The following is a 20,773-nucleotide window of genomic DNA, read 5'->3' as shown; positions in this document are numbered from 1 at the left end:
TTTTTCAGATTTAGAAGCTACAGCCATTTTTTTTTTTTAAATTCTAAGGTTGGGAAATCTGGTTTTAAAAAAAGAAAAAAAGAAAAAAAAAAGAATTACCATAAACGGAGGCATGCTAATATGGAATCCTTGCAATTTTACTATACTGGCTGAATATTACTGTGTAAAACTTTGTAATAGTTTCTAATTATCACTACAATAAATATTATGATAGTTTGGGAAACCAGTTAGTATTGGCCTTTAAGCAGGAAGAAACATTGCTTACTTTATCTAGAACATAGACCAGTACTTAGAATATGCAGCTTTAAGGCATGTATTCTTTTGGGTACAGGCCCAACTCAGTGGAAACATCATAATGAATCTAGAAAACCCTCACCGAAACCAAATCTTGCTCAACTTTGCCAAAACTCACGAGGAAGTAAACAAAACACTTGAGTTAAAAAGCCAAACAACCACGCTGTAATTATGGCTGTCATCATTTTTCAGCTCAGATGGTCAAAACATCCTCAGACACCACAAGACTTGAGTCACACTAATAAGTTTCCATCTTTTGGTCTCTGGTTAATGGCCAGTTATATGGTGTGTGCCAAATTTCCTGCTCATCATTGCATTCCCACAAAGTCATATGTGCTTTAATCTTATAGCATGGAATGCAAAGATTCCTTGCGTCAAGCGAATCTGTGTCATTCAGCTGTTACTCATTAATCATGTGCTAAATACAATTTGTGTGAATCTGTAGGAGCTGGGAGGGTATCAGCAGAGTGGTAGTATAATTAAAGGATCTCCACTGCTGGCTTGTCTTTAAACCTTTCTTAGATTCAAATAGCAAAAATTAGACCAAAAAATGCAAACTTTGTTGCGGTGTCCCAACTCCAAGTCATGGAAAAGAAACTCGACGTTCCTGCACACATAAGATGTCGCAGACTGGAGGAATGCTCTGACATGATGAAATATCGAATTAAAAAAAAAGAAAAAGAAGATAGATAATAGGTCTTATTATTTACCCACAGAATGCTCTCTTCTCTCAGTCTAAAATAATCTGCTGCCATTTCTTGTCATTTAATGCTGACAAAATGAGCCTTTCGGCACTTTTTGAGCACTCACTGCCAGTTCTGAATGATCGGAGACTCATTTTACCGGAGAAGCTGATGAAGCAGTTTTATGTACAGCTGCCCCCTCTTGTGCTGCATTCCTCATCCCCACTTAGGCTTATCTCTAATTTCTGTTTTGTTTTGTTTTTTCTTCGTTCTCTAATTCAAGTTTTCACAGTGAAGACTGTGGGGGGGGAGGTGACTGAACACTCCATGTGACTACAGCTACTTTGTTGCTGTCTGGTAGTGTTTTCCTCTCACATTCTTGTCCAAACTGATCCATCCTTGTTGCTGCTGCTGCTACCATTAGCCTGTCGAGCTATAATGAGTCATTCAGTAATATATAATTCATGACAGTATTGGTTTTGTGTGTGTGAAAGATTCTCGTGGGTAAGGTAGAGGGAGCAGCTTTACAGGAACACCCAAGCCAGCCCTGTTTTCTGCCTTTATCTGTGTGTGGAACTCATTCTGTCCTTGGATCAGGACCATTGGGTTCCATCCTGCTGTAGATGGGCCATTGCATTACATCCAAACAGGTTGGCACAAACAGTTTGGCTCTACATGCGAGTCTGCAACCAACAAATTAGTTACATTTAATTAACATTTAGAGGGAAGTGATTGACCAGTTAATAATTTCTTATGTGATCCAGTTGTTGAATTGATCATCTGGTCCCCTCTAAGTCAAACCCCCTGCTTTCCCCTAGTTCCAAGTGTTTACCATAACCCTTGATTCTGCAGGTTGCCGGGCAGATCTGAAACTATATTAAGTACATGTTTGTAGGTTGTGTCACACTGACAGATGATCCCTGTCGTTTGACATGGATTCAGAATCATCCCTGCCCTGTCACTCAGATATTCTGACAGAGCACTGGGTTGGAATTGGATTTCCAGCAGTCATTCAAGGGGTGGTGATTGAAATGTGTAGCTGAGCAGAGGTATAGATATCATTACCCTACTGCCCCTCTAGACATTGTGACTCCCACGAGCCCCAAAATAATCCTTTGACACATTGAGTGAGTTGGAGATACAGAAACAGATGGAGACGGCTCAGCTCAGCCTGGACCCGCAGCTACTTAAATCTCCTGCACGTCTGTCTGTAACAGGATTTGTCGCTAATTAACATAATAATTAATGTACTCTCTCTGATTGAGTCAGAGGTCCTGTAATGATGCAAATTCTGTGTGAATCTAACTCCTAACACCTGTCTTTTTAAGTTGTTTTTCTGATTTAAGGAGTAACAGCTTTTAAGCTTGACCTTGAACAGCATGGTAAAAAATGAAATCAAGAAGAAATTCACAAATTCAGATTTTAATTTGTCAATGATTTAACAGGGGTTTCCAGAGGCCCAAGTTCTTTTAAATTTGGACACATAAAAAGAACACGTTAAATCTTTAAAATCTTTTAAAACGGCAGCAACGGAACATCTGGATCAGCCATTTTCAAAGAAGAGATTTCACTCTGGTGTCTTCGCTTTGCAAAGAGAGAAGGCTTTTGAATCCCAGTAACCAATAGCTTGAAAGTCACTGCTTTTGATGGTGGAGTGCATCTATGAGCTTTTAAGTTCCTGCTTAGTGTAATGTCAGCCATCCAATCAGGTCATGGCAAGGTTGCTTTAAATTAATGAAGTAATGGATGAGGTTAACAGAGGTAAGGGATTGGACAGGCAGCGGCAGAGCAATTGATGAGGAAAGCTGGAAGCCACGCAGAGAATTTAAAGGTTTATGTGCCAGATGAGCCATTTACTTGGCTATCTAATATAATGGTTATTGATGGAGAACCATTTCACCTTCCTTTCCCGAAGACACAGACTTCAGCAGGAAGCACGAGATTGAGGCGGACGGCACATTCCCGGCTCTGTCACAAATACTTAGTTTTCTAGTAACTCTCTCAATCCTGCCTGCATTTGGCCAGTAGGAGAACTGCAGACACCCGCAGAACAAACTGGAGATAAAAAAAAAAAAAAAAAGGATGTAATGACTAGACAGATATTCAAGATATTGTTGAAGCACCTTACACCTGCATCCTTTCATGATGGCCAGAAGACACAATGCTTCACTCAGCATACGTATTTGGCTACACAGTTGGACTCAAACGCAGTTCAGTAAACTGTTATTGTTCTATGGGTGGTAAACAGAATTAAGCAAATGCAATGGAAGCGATTTTATGGAGTTAGTTCAATGCTCTGAGCTGGTAAATATGACCAAAATCTGATTTGATTAGAATAATGTACTTCTGTAGATCGGCCGTGTTCTCTCTTACTGCATGGGCTATAGATGCGGCCACTTTACCCGACAACAGACCTTGGAGGATGACATCATTATCTATATTACGCTGTGAGCTTTAGGTGTGTAAAAAGTTGTCCCTGTAATCCTGCTGTCTGAGCTTTGTGCCAGACAGTCTAAATCAAGCTGGCTGTGGACATTTGTCTTACATGTTACCTTTGACTGTGTGAAGGCAGTTTCAATTTCGAATTTCATTCGGTTTTCCAGGGCAGCATGTCTCTGACTGTATCTTAACACGCTGTTGGCTTTGGTTCTCCCTGTAGCCATGTGTGCTAAAAAATGTAGGACCTCGTGACACCGTAAGGCTCTGTGGATCAAAGTGTGTACCAAAGCAGAAACTCGGAGCTTCATAGATTATTTATAACCCCGTGTGCTTTTTAGCATGTTGGTGCCTAAGGGTTTGACGGATGGACATGTTTATAGAGAAATGAAGTGAATAAATGCTTGTCCACTGCAGACACATACACTACAGAAATACCTTGACCTACTGGCAGTTGACAGTGTCAGCTCCTCACTTGTATAAACGGGATGGTTGCGAGGTTTGATGGCACCTTTTTTTCCCCCCCCTTTACTTTTGTGTTTTGTGTCCAGATCATATCAGATAGCTCCGATAACTAATGCTAAGGTTGGGTTTTTAAAAAAAAAAAAAGGTAATCACCATATTCATTTTTGATGAGACGTGGAGGATAGAACCAAAAAAGTTTAAGCTTGCTCAACCTGACTTTTTAAAAAAAAAAAAAAAAAAACAACCCCCCCCCCCCCCCCCCCCAAAAAAAAAAAAAAAAAACCCAGTTTTTTTTTTCCTGCTTTTGTTTTTTTTGTTTTAAATTGAGGTTTAATCAGCTGTTATTTGTTTGGTCAATAAAATGAAGTATATTCTATAAATTATAAATGATTTATAAAACATCGGAAAGGACTGAAATATTGCTGTTTAATTCCTGTGAGCTCAAAAATAATATCGTTACCATGTCATTGATTCAAAAAAATAATAAAATAGTTTGTTTCCAGTAATACATCACCTTGGTTTAGTACCAGCTTAATTGTAGACTTGTAGTCCATGCTGCACCCCCGTCCTGTGCAGACCCTGACATCCTCAGGTCAGACGGTTGTCAGACTAGCGTTGCATTTCCAGCAAGCAAAACAGCTGTTTTAATCTTGTTTGCACAATTTCTCATCCATCATTCTGAGATTTCTGCCTCCAACACAATGGAAGAAAATAGCAGACTTACCTGTCTTTCAGTTACCTTGGTTCATAGCAGGGATGCAGCCGTACTGATGCTTGGCTGATACTGTCGTTGGTAAATGATCATTAAATGGCATTCACCAATAGAACTGAAAACAGTATCTTTTTTTTCCTCAGACACAAAGTGTGTGAATAAATAGCAACAAAACATCATAAGCAAGTGCTTGGGGGGTAAATATTAATATCACTACTGACTAAGCCAAACTACTTTTAAACCTCGATGTTTCTGTCTACCCAGAACTTTAATATGTACATTTCTGATCTTTATTTTTATTATGGGCTAACAAAAAATCTTCTAGTATATTGAAAGTGGTGTTTGGATTGTATTCAGACTGATGTCTGGAGAACTGAGACTGATGTTTATTCTACTCCAGGCTCAGACAACAGGCTATAAATACTTTTGTTTATCGATTATAAATATTATTTGGATGGTCTTTAGGGCTTGAGTGTGAGCTCGGTGTCCAGGATGGACCATGGAGTCATCATGACCATGGAGTCACCCTCCCTAAACAGTCGAAGCAGATGGCTGCCCTTCCCTGAGCCTGGTTTTTTCCTGTTAAAACTGAGTTTTTCCTTCCCACTGTCGCCAGGTGCTTGCTCAAAGAGGTCTTTCTAATTGTTACACTTTTTTCTGTGGCTAGTCCGTTTGAGAATTTCACAGAAGAAAATCCACTCTGTCTGTAGGTCTAGACATTATATGGTGTTCTAACTTGGGTGAACTAAGCCTTTCTGTTTGATGCCATTTCTTGTCATCTGAATGAATAATTTAGGTATTCTACATTTATGTGAAACGACAAACCGTGGAGTTTCAGTCCCTCTACATCTCCATGCACATGCTGGTAATGATATTGAGAGCAGCAGCATGTGTCCTTCTCTGTATCCAGTGCATAAATAATAGATTAGATCCAGGAAGTACAAACCGGTGGACCAACCCATCAGGTAGGGAATCCATCGTACCACATTACGTACACAACACCCGGTCTATTTCTTTTCCTTTGGCCTCTTTATCTTCCTTTTATGTCCCATCAGTTTCTTTCTACTCACTCTGAATCTCCAGCAGTTTTGCTCTCTCTCACTCCCTCTTATGCTCATCCCTCCCTCCTACTTTATATCCCTCCCTCCCCTCTTCCTTTTGTTTCCATCAATTCTAATCTGTTGGAGAACTGGCACAAAGAGAAACCACACCCAGCATTCCAGCATCATTTTTAAAGTTGCACCGTCCGGATATTGGGATATCAGGACATCAGACTGCAGAGAATAAAGAACTTGTGCCACTGCTATTTTATTAAAAGGAGTCTTCTTTTGACGGAACTTTTGCTCGTAAGCATCAGTCTGCGTTAGAAACCTCCCTCACTGTGGGCACTGCACAGCTAAGGCACAAGGAATTGACAGAGGAAACTCTGGAGAGCCCGAGCTATGGTTTTATATGTGACGTCCCAGGACTGTACAAGAGGAGCTGGCAGCAGGGTGGTAGTGACTCTGAGGCCTGGCAACGGTTCAGACGGGGCCTCACACGGACTGTGGCGCTACGTTTGCTGCCAGAGGAGGCCCACAATGACGCTGCCCTCATGTAGGTATACAGGAGTGATGGCCGTCAGTGGCTACTGTACTTGTGTGTATCTGCAGGACATTTCAAGGTTGCTCAAGAAAAGTTACTTATCAGATTTGTGAGTGGATGGCAATTATAGATTTTCTGTTATCTCCTATAAACTATTATCTCCCTTGTACTCCTGCTGAGATGACACATTGCCAATACTCTTGTTTCCAAAAAAGTGTTTTAGACCTTGATGGTGATCTAATGATATACTGCTTTTTTTTTTTTTGTTTTTTTTGTTAAACCTCCTACTTGTCTTTGGCTTTACTTTTTTCTCTGCCTGTTTTCCCAGCCTTTCCCAAGTGCTGTTGTCTGGGGTCATTGGATCACTTCAGCTCTAAGGAGACGATCCATTTGACAAAAAGGGAGGCTGGCTGTGTTTTGAGAAAGCATTCCAAGCACCGGCAGGTTTGGCGTTTGCCTTCCTTGTGCTAAATAGTTAAATACTAAGATACAGTAATAAAAAGCTTGGTCTAATGAGAAAACGAGGCCTAAATGAGCGTCTGACCCGGTGATTTGATTTAAAGTCATCCCTCCTGAGCAGCTTTTGGGGCTGTTGCCCTGCTAGGCTGCTGTCTGAGTCTTGTCATTAGCACATAAGCTCTATTAGAGCAGACAGTAACACAATTACACCCACAGGCAGTGGAAGATGGAGACAAGGGACCATGTCAGCAGTTGCAGATATAGACTGCCTTCATTTGATAATATTTCAAGACTGGACTAGAAGGAAATCATCATGGTAATAAGATGAGATGATTTGGATCACAGTAGATGGATAGCTACATGCAGAGGTGGTAACAAAAAAAGTGCTCTGTATCAGTCTTGTTCAGATTTACTTTGTGCTGGGGATAATCAGTACACAATGTTGACGTTCAGGGATTAAAGTGTCTCTGAAGTGTTTTCTTTTTTCTTTTTTTTTTTTAAGGCACTGTAGCTTTAAGAGCATTGTGTTTGTTATTTAAGTGCTAAGCTGCATCTATTTTCTGTGTTAGTTTTTGATATTCAGTTTTGGGATCCTGATGGTAACACACACAAACCATGTTAGCTTGTGCTAATCCTTTCCCCCTCTGTGATATTTATCAACAATCTAAGGACGCTCTGTGCTTTGTGCTTTTTACATAAATCAGAATCTGAAGTCACAGCTTAGCCACTCTTTATAACTCCTGTAGTTATTTTCTCAAATATAAAATCAGGTGTCTTCTAAGTTTTAGAATCAACATTAGGTATTTATTATCATGCCAGTTTTCAGCTGAGCCTATCCAGGCATGTTACCTCTGAACAAATGACTTCCTGTAGAAGCCTCTTTCATTCAGTACATGGCTGCCAGCTCTCAGACTATTGCATTTATTACACAAATAAACAGGAGGAAAAGTCAAAATTGCCTGCTTTGTTTTCCAACTGAAGCGCTCAAGTTCCCACAGTAGCCCCGATGTAACTTGTTACCTGGAGAGCGCCATATTCTTGCTTCTTTTTTTCTCCTTCTTCTTTTTACTGCAACAGCCACCATCAAAGAATGGATTACAGTTTTTAGCTAGTTTTATGGTAAATGGATGTATAAAGTTTGGTTAAAAAGTCCTTGTGTTTGCAGGTTTGCTAGCAGTCCTTCAGCTGTCTGTCTCTGCTCTGCATCTGTAAGGTTCTTGTATTTCTGTGTGTTTAGTCTTGTAATGGCGATTCTAAGTAATCCTCACAGAAACCTGCTCTCCAAAAATTAAGCACATGTTTTCGTCTTCATGTGTGATTTCAACAAATAAATATTTAGGAGTTGATCTGCATTTCTTGCTCAGGACTAGCAAACTCACATCTCTCATAAATACAGTGGTCCCTCTCTTTGATGCGGTTCACCTTTCGCAGCCTTGCTGTTTTGTGGATTATTTTTTTGATATTTTCCATGGGGTTTGTTTTTTTTTGTACACAAGGTACTGTAGCCCCAGTGCATCCATCTGGGTCTGCGTGAATACAGATCCATTTACCAGGGACTAAACTAGCAAAACATATCTGACTGATAAACTTGATAGTGAAGTTACTAATATAACTTCAGTTGGCCAATATAACAAATGGCTGCTGTTGTGATGGTGAATGGTTATGTCTCACTCTGTGTTAGCCTGTTTTAAATTCATGAATAAAAATAAGAGGTTCAAAAATTGGGGTGGTAGGGCGGTTAGCACTGTTGCCTCACAGCAAGAAAGTCCTGAGTTCAATTCCATCATCAGGCTAGGGCCTTTCTGTGTGGAGTTCGCATGTTCTCTCTGTGTTGGCGTGAATTCTCTCCAGGTACTCCGGCTTCCTCCCACAGTCCAAAGACATGCAGTTAGTGGGGTTAGGTTAATTGGTAACTCTAAATTGCCCATAAGTGTAAATATGAGAGCGTATGATTGTCTGTGTCTATGCGTAGATGACAGGGTGTGGTAGCATTAGTTAGCTGAGCCGAGGTTAAAGGTTTCTTCTTTTTCTTTGGTAATAAACTGGCACCAGATAAATGCTAAAATCTTGGGGTGTCACCAAAACGTGTCACCATGCTAAGTTTTCTTTCAAACAAATAATTTTTAAATTGGAATCTACATATCTCATTTCTGAGTGCGTAAATAAAGACTAGACTCTCTATAATTTATCCAGCTATTGAAATCCTGTAGTAAAACCAGCGTTTCCTCACAAATATGAAAGCTAAATTGGAAGATTTAGAAATTTAAAAAATTCAAATGCCTAATGGAATTTAATGAAAAATAAAACTTTCTTTGCTTTATATAATCAACTTACAAAAAGGTAACAAAAACAGTGTCGTAAATATCAGATAACTTGGATGTAGGTGAATATATCAGTGTTACGTGTTGTGACAGTGCAGGGTTCAAACAAATAACTGAGTACATTTGTACTTCCAAAGCAAAGGGGTTCCCTGAAGGCAGCAGTTTTCCCCAGATAGACGCGGCTCTCCATCACAACACACAAACTGCACAGGAGCATCTCATGATAATTTGAACCAGAGCCCAAGGCATTGGCACATTCTCCACATTTCCCACATCCCATCCAGTTGAGCACCCCAAAGGATTTTGTCCATGCCCACAGTCTTCCACTTGGGTGTTTGTGGCAATCCAAGCTTCTACTGCAACACCCTGAGGTGTCTTTGGGAGAACACTCACATAAAATTATGTGAATGATCTGAACTGCGTTCTGGGCCATCTCTTGCGGACAGCTTTTTTTCTTTTCTTTTCTTTTTTTTTTGCCTCCATTGTCTTTTTTGTGTTTTTTGCTTTCTGGAAAATGGAAAAAATGAATCAAGCTGAAGGGTCACAGTTTTGATTTAACGTCTTAAAATGGTCCAGAAGTGTTTAGTAGATGGCCTTGAAGGAGAGATCAGTCATATTTTAATCAAGTAGGTTTTTTGTTTTTTATGGTATGGACCTGTCCTCAAAACAAACAGCTAGTATTTACGACTGATAAATGAAGGCCTTAATGGCACCACGCTGACTCATATCTCCCCTTTTAACTCTATAATCTGTATTCCAAATATTTGGCTATTTCTGCTTGGATACTCTTTTGTCAAGTGGCCTTTTATGGTGACAGAAAATCCTTCACCATTTCTTGCAGATGACCTAAAAGTCTGAAATTGAACAAAAAATGCTGAGATAAGGCAAGTGGAAGAAAAGGAAGTAACATAAAGAGAGCTGTTGTTCCTGTGCTCTGATTGCTTTGACACAGACGTGGCAAACCTCGTATTCTCCCCTTGTGGGAAAAGTAGCTGCTGTCAATACCAATGGCAGTGTTAAGTAGAGGCAATGTGTGTGAGCACGTTGGTATTCAGATGCAGTCATGAGCCTGGTTGCAGCCCAGATTCAGCCCCTTTTATCTTTCTGTCTCGGTCTGTTGATACGGTCAGGACTTGGCTGAATACTAATTACACTCAAATCTGCTCCGTGCAGATCCAGAAGCTTCTCATTGCTGTGTGTGTTTTATGTACACAGCACCACTTTGGTCCTTCTGACTAATGCCCCTCTTTAGGTAAAAGTTAGCTCATTAGTGAGTGTAAAGTACACAGAGCTGTCAGTGTTTCACTCATGCAGGATTTGTTTTACCTTTTTTTTATTTTTTTTATTTTTTTATTAAACAACAATTAAAAAATGTTCTATTTTCTACTCTCAGATCTGCATGAAGTCACAGAGAGGCCATCATTTGGCCATTTCAGGCACACAGCTATGGCTCTGGGCACAGAAGACCCACCTACTTCCCATTTATAAGGGGCAGCCAATCAGACAAAACCTGCTTGCAATTGCAGATGCTGCATATTGTGTTCACAGCTCCCTGCCTGTGGGGGATGCTGTTCATTTTCTTCTGCATTTTATTAATATTGAAGTTTTCGGTGGCCGACGGCCATTGGTGTTAGACTGGAGATGGGATCTAACAAGACCGGCTTGCTTATTCCAATCAGACCTTTTTCTGTGTTGTTGTTGTGTGAACAGATGTTTACTGTCTAGAAGAGCTAGATTACTCATTTTGTACAAATCATAAATATCTTCTTTGAAAAAAGCAGTCCTTGTAGTTATAAAGATTTAGCCTTTTTGGTTAATAGCTTTCTTTTCTCCTGTTTAGGTGCTGATGTTACCCCTCAAAAGATCAATAATAGTCAAACTGGTCCTTCCTTGCAGGAATCATATTTGTGATGCTCTACGTTTTCCCCCCAGCCGCGTCGTAATATGGTTGACCCATGGTGCTGCACTGATATTGAGTCATTTTAAAATTACCGCAGATCATTTCAAACTGCATTTGTAATGTAACACTTACAAGAATAAAAGCATGATAGGTCACTGTCAGACAGACTTGGCAGATTCTCAGAAAATTGTGTTTGTCTTCAGTTCGGCTCGCATGATTCTGACTAGTTCCTATTGCTTCGTCTGTATACAAAACACACAAACACACACTCTCACACACACCTGCTGTACCTGCTTGGTTATAAAAATGGCTGATAAAAGAGAAAAGTGGGTAATATGGTGGCGATTGTTCTCTGAATGACTGGAAACTTGTAGTATTTGTGGTACACACTAATATGGATACATGACGGTTTCTGTTCAGAAGGTTTTGAGCTTTTATAAAAATGACTGGATGTTCTAAATTCAGTGTTTCAAATGAAACAGGGCTAATTCTGTGATTTCCATCATCTACACTTTGAATTTACTTCATTGCAGAAACTCATATCATTGTTTATTACTTTTATTTTAAGCTTAAAGTACCTGTTATTTTTCACACTGCTCTTTATTGTGATGATGTTTCCTTTGGAAAAACAAACAAAAAAAAACTAACTGGACACACTGAAAGCTCAAAGCCCCCCTGGGAGTCTGAGATGCATCTCAGTTAACAAAAGAAAGGGAGAACTGCTCTGCATCCAAATGTTCCTACAGGAAGAGGGTGGGGTGGTGGCATGACTTGAACCTGGAGTGTAGCAGATGTATGTGGAAGCACTGAGTGTTTGCGTGTTTGGATCAAATATGAAACGTGAGCGTGTTAAAGATTCCACAAAGCCTTTTGGTGCTAGTTTTGTTTTTTCTTCGTGGTGCTGCTTTTTCTCTTTCTTCTCTCAGACCTGGCGCTTCAGTCCAGCTCCGAGTATTTACCTCCCTTTCTTAGCAAATAACAAGTGTCTGCCAGAAATGGCTTTACAGGACATGAAGCCACCAGAGAGCTACAGAAGCCAGATAAACTGCAGATATTTTGCCAGATAATTTGGTTACTATGGCAACCAGGAGAATCTCCCTGCTTTCACTATGAACTGCTCTGAGCAGCTCTTTGCACAGGTTACCTTAAAAACCTTGTATTTTGATAGGTCAGAGGCTTTGACTGGAACAATGATCATGTGAGCTAAATGTCTAACAGTTGCCGTGTGTGTGTGTGTGTGTGTGTGTGTGTGTGTGTGTTGCCCTCTACAGGTCCTACGTTGCCCAGACAGGGCCCCCAGGTTCAGAATGGTCCCACACCAGAGGAGATGGACCTGCAGAGGAGGTAAGGACTACTTTTCATGCTTAAAGTCTGTCATAATGCAGGGTCCAACACTAAGTAATGCATTACATATCATGTATTGAAATAAGTAATACATGATATTAATCGCTACCTGGCGAGTACTTCTTCACACTACTTGTTACATTACTTTTGTGTTACACTGTACCATGGCATGGAATATAATGGCACATAATTACCAGTAATGATATAAACCAGCGGTCCCCAACCCCGGTCCGTGAGTCGTTTGAAATTTATGATTTTTAGGGTTTTTATCATGATTTTTTTTTTCGTTAACTCCCTTTTCCTGGGTCTTTTCTAGAGATGGCACGATACCACTTTTTTATGTCCGATACCGATACCGATATCATAAATTTGGATATCTGCCGATACCGATATGAATCCGATATAGTGTTTTTTAATCAACAAAGCTGTTTTTTAAATATCTTGCTGCATTTTGTATAAGTTCATACTCAAGTTTAAAACAACAACTACACTAAAGCTATTCTGTTATACCTGTATGCAAAAAAAAATATTTCATAGTTCAGCAATACTGATCAATCTAATAAACTTAAACCTACACCATCCTCCCTATTCTGGTATTTTAAAGAGTACTTAGCATAAATATTAAGCAACCTAACTAATAGGGTTCCAACTCCCAGCAACAACAAAAATAAATAAATAAAAAATAGGGAACCACCCCTCACGCTCCACCTCATGATGCTTAATCGACGTAATCAACCTTAATTTGATGCAGTGTGAAAAAAAATGCACAGAAATCAATTATTTTTCAAGAAATATTAAATAGATTCAACATCTTTCTTCAACAAAATTGCAGACTGCACAGATGGTACCTTCCCAAAGGAAAAAGTACTATAGCTTACTAGGGTGTATACAGTATATATATATTAGACTTAATAGTCACTATATACAGTAATGGACTTCTATTCATTTTGCATCAAATTAAAACTTTGGGTGTCAGATAATTATTTATTAAAAGCTAGACATTTTAAATGAGAATAAGAAAGAAAAGTATGTCTTTGTGGCCCCTTTTCCCTGTTAATGCCCTATCGGCCCCCCTGGCTAAACTTTGCTAGATCCGCCCCTGCACAGTTACCAGCGTCAGCTACGTAGAAAAAGATCCTGGAGTAGAAAGTAATATTAAATAAATTCTAACAACAGCTTATCAAGCTTAAACGTGCTGCTGTTGTTTATCCGCTGGTTTCCTCTTTCTGGTGCAAAGTGGGCCAAAAACAAACAAGAGAGACGGACTCGCGACAGAAAAGCCGATCAGCTGATCGTTAAGCAGTTTCATGATTGAAGTAGCAGCAGGAGAGGCAGTCGCTTGTTAAGCTTAATGCAGGAATGCTTTACAAACATTCAGAGATGGACTTACACACTTGCTTTACTTCTCTCGGGGATAACTTTGTCGGAGATGAAATGCCGGGTTGCTAGCGAAGCTCCAAATGCTATCCAGACCACCACAGGTCCTGCATGCCACAGCCGCTCTATCACGTGATGCATACTGCTCCGACGTGCTAACGTTCTGAGGTGAGTTACGGCGTGTCGCAAGTTTTGTGAGCTGCTTTCGTGATATTTAATGGATCGGATTACATTTTTTATTTTTCTCCGATATCCGATCCAGTAATTTAGGTCAGTATCGGACCGATACCGATACGTAATATCGGATCGGTCCATCTCTAGTCTTTTCCCTGTGTTATGAGTAAATCTTTTGTTTTTTTGGTACTGGTACTGATTTTGTTGTATTTATCCGTGACACCTCAAGCCCAGTTCGTGAAAATATTGCCTGACATAAACCGGTACGTGGCGCAAAAAAGGTCGGGGACTGCTGATATAAGCCTAAAGCTTATATTCCCACATGCTGACACATGTCCCTGTCCTAATGAGGATGCACACAGGATCTTTGTCAACAAAGTTGTAAACCAGGTCCTATTCCTGCTGTAGGAACAGGACAGGTAGAAATGGATGCTACAACACTAACCACTGCTTTTGTTACCTGTTGAAGATCAGGCTTTGGCTGCTTTGCTGCTTCTAACTTTGTTTTAGCATGTTAGCATGCTGTCTGTGCAGATGCTTGTAAAGAGAATTAATGTTGTGTTAGCAGAAGAAGACCGTTGTTTCTGGTCTGACCACACTTTACTGCACCAAACATAATTTCCCTTTCTCAACTCATCGCTTTACTACGTTCCTCCTCCCTGCTCTCTAAATCCAGTAATCTGATTAGTTACTGCTACGTCTTCATTGTTGTTGGCTTTCGGCTGCTCCCTTCAGAGGGAGCCACAACAGATAATCTGCCTCCATCTCAACGTATCCCAGCAACCCTCTACATGTCCTCCTTCACTACATCCATCCTGTGGTCTTCCTGTTTTCCTCCTGATTGGCAGCTCCATCTGCGCCATCCTTTTGCCTATATTATCCAGACTCCCTCCTCCTGCACATGTCCAAACTATCTCACCTAGCCTCTCTAACAGTAGCTCCAAGTTTCTGAACCCGATCTGTCCCTCTGACATGCTCATTTCTAATTGTGTCCATCTTGTTCACACTCAGTAAAAATCCTAACATTTACACTTTGCCACTTTTAGTTTTCCTTCTTTCTCTTTGGTGAGGTCTCACTACCATCTGTCACAGATCACCTCTGACACCAATGTCCACTCTGCCTGCACTCTCTTCTTCTCCTCATACTGATCAAGCCATTATGTCGTTACTTTGTTACAGAAGTTATTGAATAATCTGTATGATTGATATTGAAGGACATACCATGCATTTTTATGCACACAGTGGTGATTATTTCGTAAGTTAAGTTTGTAAGGCCCTGGTTAATGCCTAGAACAATGATAAAGCAAGGTGGGAATTAGAACAGACCTTCTTGTGATTGAGTCACTTCTGTTTGAGCGTGCAATGTGATGGCAAATCAAGAAAATAAAATAAGATTATTCATCAGTGGGTGAGGTCCATCTTTTAGATACAGTCTGTGGGAACAGTTTAAAGCCGTGGGCCAAATTTAAGTATAAACAAATGGTAAAATAGTAGCTATGCTCAGAGATTGGGCTGTATTATTGTTTTAAAATGATTAACGGCAGAGAATAACAATTGTCATCTTTATGTGCTTAGTGACACCAGCAAAGCTCAGCTGTAACATAAGGCCTCTGAATGCTGTGGATATACAGTCTTATGCGCGCATACACTCAAACAAAACCTTGTTTTTCTTCTCCATACAAGGCCACTTGTTCTTGAGGTAATATAGAAACCATGGAACAGCTACACACACAGTTACATGGATACACACCGGGCTGCATTAATGGAGCACAGCTGTTGGCTAAGGTTCAGAACCTGTTCAGCACTCTCACAGGCAGAGCAATTCTTGAGACGCCTTGGCTGTCTTAATAGTTTTGTCTTAATGCGCCACATGAGTCAACCAACAACACCATATTACAACTACGTGGAGTTAACAGTGAAGTGAGAAATAAATAGGGGCATCAAAGTGAAATGTGTAACACTTGAAACATGATCAATCCAGGTGTTCAAGCACATTGCAAATGTGATGATTCTCCAAATAACCAAACTCCAATCCTGCTGAACACGTCATTATTTTAAAGTATTGTGTACTGCGAAACAGTGAAGGCATTGAGTAAATGTGGGTTTTGGCTGAACTGGGGTCTTTGTTTTGGGGTTTTGTTTTTGTTTGTTTATTTGTTTGTTTGTTTGTTTGTTTGTTTTTGGGGGGGGGGGGGATTTCGTAATTTGATTAGAACGGTGTTGCATTTGTGCTTCTGGCATAGACTACTTAGACTGTTTACATGCACCTTTTTAACCGGCTGCCACAGCAAGTCCAGTAATGCTTAAGACAGATTTTTCCAACATACTGCAAAATCATCTTTGCATTCCTGCAAAATTCAAAGGGAACTTAGACTTGCAGACACATGCAAAATGCAATAATCTATATGGTGTTTTTGACATGGCCACCCACCAAACTTCTTCCCATAGTGGAAGGAAACATTAGATTACTTGTTTTAGTTTATCTCATTATTAGAAATAAATGGAAAAGTGCAGTGATTTCTGTGAAAGTGGGCCTCAGTACTTCTAATTGTGTTGGAGGGGAACTTGAATCTGGCAGCTGGCGTCCCCTCCATTTCTTCTTGCTTTTTTTCCTACTTCCCTATTGCTTTTCTCTTTTACCGTTTTGTCTCTGCCTGCTGTCATCGATCTCTTCCTTCTTACCTTCCCTTCCATGCTCTTGTTCCCAGTTCCAGTCACATTCCACACTTAGCAGCAGATGACAGACAGGCAGGAAGTGAAAACGTGACGGAGGTCATCTTATGATACAGAGGCTACTGTCAAGCCCGTGGAAGAGTGTGCAAAGGATGTGTGGATCAAAGAGAACATAGGTTGAGAAAAGCGAGGGGGTCGGTGACGGGAGAAGAGGCGATGTGAGGAGAGTAGTGTAAAAATTAAATGCACATTAGTACTAACCTTTCTGCTTTATTAAAAGAAACACAAACTCACTGCAAGCTTTGGACTCTTGGGTTTACAAATATTACTTTTTGAACAACAGATGGCTGTCTTACATCCCCTCATTATACCACTCTCTGTGATCCAGCTGGTTTTGTTGACTGTTTATTGGAACATCTGTGAAACGGTCATCATGGGATTTTAATTTGTAGGGTCAGTTTGTAGTGTTTGCTGATCTGACCAAACTGTCCAACACGTGAATTCAGTCTTGGCTCTGTTTACCTCCACTGTACATCCTGCCTACTTCAGCTAATCACTCGAAAGGTTTGTGGTTTTCATCTGACTGTAGACACACCCGTAGTTAATCCATGGCAATCTAAAAGCCATTTTTGAGCCTTTTAATTCTAAATTTTCTAAACTTCAGCGGGTAGCTTGTGTTGCTGTGGGATCAACTATGGCTCATATTCATAGCCAAGGCTCTACATCAGGAAGACTGATGTGGTTTCAGACAGTATTTTAGCAATGCTAGAGAGCTATGGCCACCTAAAATTAGGTAAAGTTAAGGACATGTGGTGTCATGGTGGTGTAGTGGTTGGCACTGTCACCTGACATTAATGCCAGAGGATGTTTGACTGATAAACTGTAGTTATCAAGTTGCAGCGCACTGATGACTGATGACTCTTGCAGCACTTGCGACCACTAGGGCTGCCACAAACGACTATTTAATAGTCGACTAGTCACAAATTATTTTTGCGATTAGTCAACTAATCGGATCATGCATGCATACAGCTTATTGCATCAGCGTGCATCTGCGCTTATATAACTATCATTAGCTTACAGCTTGAAGTGTTTAAGGTATGTGCTAACTAAAAATAAAGACAAGATGATAGTTTATTAAACTTTTAATGAATTTTGCAGATTGTCTCAGTGGACTTTAATAAACTCAGCTGTCTGCTCCTTGCTATCTAAAATATAACAGGACACTGGAGTAAATTCTCTACCATCTCACACTTTTGTTTAATCAGTTTTCTGTTTGACGTTTATTCAGCTATGTGAAAACTGTAACTTTAATCTCAGCCAAACAAATTTACTCAGGAACAAATAAAACACTGAAAAAAGCCAAACAACAACAGTTTTCAGTTATCTAAGTTATCTCGCAGGCTCTAGTGAGCCTTGAACCCTGTCTAGATGTCTCCGAAAACGTAGGAGCACTTTTACAAATATGTGATGTCTTGATAAACTGGGCAGATATTTGAAGTTTATACACCTACATTCTCGCCTGAAAATATGTTAAAAGTTTATTTTGTGACCCAGAAAGAGTAATAAGATTAAAATTAAAACTAAGTAGCTGCCACCATTGTTGGAAACTGGAATTGGCTGAGCCGTGCTATGAATTCTGGGATAGGTTGGGCCACAAAGGATATGCCCGACCCATCCTTCAAATCTGGGAATTGCAGAAGTCTTCGAATTTGGAAAGCCTTCGTTGCGTCGCTGTAACGTAATCGGCCCTCAAATGTGGCCTCCGAAGGATACAGCTATGATACTGGAGTTGCTTCTTCTTCTTCGGGGTTTAACGGCAGCTGGCATCCTTGTACATGGAGTGCTGCCATCTTCTGTTTCAATCCATTATTACACTCTTAAATCCTACTACTTATTCCTGCGTCTTTCAGGATCTCACGAGGCTTTAAACGACGTGTCGACTATTAAATTTGTCATTGACGTAATCGTGACTAGTCGACTAATCGTGGCAGCCCTAGCAACCAGGCTCTAACTTTATATCTTTGGTCTGTGGTCAGGAGTTGCTGTGTTTCTTAAACTTTTCCACTTTTTAATAAAACCACTTACACTTGATTGCAGAAGGGAGGGGTTTTTGAGGGAACAAATGTCACAAACAGCCTCAGTGGTGTCCTATTTCAATAACAGGCTCTAACTCATTGAGCTCTATACTGTGCATTTGGAAAGTATTCACAACTTTTCACTTCTTCCACATTAGGAAACCGCCTCTGCTGCTTCCCTTGACTACTGGCTGTAACTTTGATAAGGTGGCCAAGTTCACATCTCAAAAACTGCTCAACATTTGTAATCCTAGCAGGAAGTTTACTGACATTTTGATGCAGATTAATCACAGAGGTTCTGTCTCTTATTCTACTGGTAGACTAACTTGATAGGCCAGCATCTTACAGCATTATTAAGGAAACACTTCTGGGTCTAGTTCGGGGTCAGGTTATGCCAAAGAAGAGCTAGCATAGCATCAGACTATGGCTAAAGTAGCTGAAGAGAGAGCTAGTGTTTCACCACCTTCAGTTTTTCATCTTTCACTCCCTGTTTGTAATTTATCTTATTTTTAATCTTTATTGGGAAGCACTTAAACAAAAATAATAACCTGGAGAAATAAATCCACTCATAAGTTTCACTGACGTTTATTTTATGTTGTCTTATAAGTTGTCTTTGACACCTTTGTCTCATCCAGCCTGTTTCATGTCTGTTATGAATAATTGCAGACACTATCATCAAAGGAGCTAATATTTAATTTCAGTTTGCTCTCTGCTGTTCATCAGGAATCATTCAGCCTTGTGCTGTGTGAATGATAGAGATTGGGAGTGAATAAAGAAATTGAGAGTGTGGATATACTGAAATTGTCTTTCCCCCTCTCCAAATTCCTCTCTGCCTCATTTTGAGATCCACCTCGTTCCTCAGTTAACCACACATGTTCATTCAGACTCATTCCATACTCATCAGTGTGGCTTTGTCTTGCTCACTTGTGGGTCTCTGCTCTGTGTGAGAAGCAAACACTGAGATCCTTCTACTGTGGAAAGGCCAGAATATCCAAACATCTCTGTGATGGGATTTTCCACTGAGTCACATGATAGGAGGGGAAAATGATGCACGTTTCCCTGTTTGTCGTTCCCCCCCCCCTCTTAGTATTCCTCCTTTTCATGAATACATAGATGAATGAAAGCAAGCAGACAATGCCACTTCAGGAGTGAGTGATTTGTTGCATGTATTCATTCTGCAGCTAAGGGAAAAAGTGAAGCTGAACCACCTGTTCAGAAATGCAGGGTACTACCCTCAGATTAAAAAGACACGAGCTGGAAATAATAGGCTGTGTTATAAATAGCCGTGTGCTGTGTGGGTGCAAGCGAGTGTGTCGGGGGAGAGAGCGAAAGAGGAAATGTGTTGCATCGCCTTGAATGAAAGAGAGGATGGAAGTATGGGAGAGGATAAAGATGCATGTGTGTTTTTGCTCAGGTTCTGTTAGCTGTTAGCGAAGGAGCTCGAAGGTAAGAGCACAGCAGCTGCTGGTGGAAACGAGCGCTCTCACAAACCTGTGCTGATATCCGTAGATATTCTCAAATGACAGTGCTGGATATTAATCCACACTCTTTGCATGCAAGCACACACTCAAAACTCAAAGACCGATTGCTTTGATAGCAGGGTTGGGCTCTTTTATCAGTGGGTCACATGACACATCGAGTGTGTCTATGTGTATATTGCACATTTGGACTAGATTCTTCATAGAGTAGGTCCATATGGTCCATCTGGGCTCCTGTCCATTCAGACAACACTTCCTTGTCCTGTGAGCCAATCAAGCAAGCCGCTGACTCCAGCTGGCCAGCAGATTTTGCCAGACTTGAGTGTCCCAGGAGTTTCAGTGCAGTTGTCACTTGTGGCAAAATGGCAAAGCCAGATTGTGACATCATTTTCAGCTCGATGTTTAAACACCCGAATGTCTTAAAGCCACAGATTGAAATATTCATACAATATTTCAGTATGAAGGACTGTACAGATAAATATTTCGAGTGTTACAGCCAGTGGATAAAATCACTCGTCATTCAGGATGAAGTAAAACAAAAATAAATCATCTGAAACAGGCGGTGTTCTTCTGCTCGGACAGATTGTGCTGACGTTACACAGATGTGGTTAAGGTTCTCTTTACAGATAACTGTGTTATACATAATACATATAATACAGTGTTAAATGAACACTGACATTTTTCTGTTAATTCGCTCTCAGTTTAGCTTTATTTAGTTATTCTGTATCTGATTAAAGCTGACAGAATGTGAGCTTCTTTGTTTTCCAGTATTCTGGGACATAATGAAACGTCTCCCTC

The 20,773-nt window shown here is 40.3% G+C and overlaps 1 protein-coding gene across 7 annotated transcripts in view; it reads left to right on the top strand.

Moving 5' to 3' along the window:
* Nucleotides 1–20,773, top strand: part of enah (ENAH actin regulator) — a 145,750-nt gene that overhangs the window by 94,476 nt on the left and 30,501 nt on the right. For all 7 annotated transcript variants that reach the window (XM_080881733.1, XM_080881732.1, XM_080881734.1 and 4 more), the window contains one exon: nucleotides 12,126–12,198. In XM_080881733.1, coding sequence (XP_080737859.1) covers nucleotides 12,126–12,198 — 73 coding nt within the window. The remainder of the gene's footprint in view (nucleotides 1–12,125; nucleotides 12,199–20,773) is intronic.

The sequence above is a fragment of the Rhamphochromis sp. 'chilingali' genome (genome assembly GCF_963969265.1).
Source record: "Rhamphochromis sp. 'chilingali' genome assembly, chromosome: 5".
Lineage (NCBI taxonomy): Eukaryota > Metazoa > Chordata > Actinopteri > Cichliformes > Cichlidae > Rhamphochromis > Rhamphochromis sp. 'chilingali'.
This window is presented reverse-complemented; position numbering and strand designations above follow the sequence as displayed.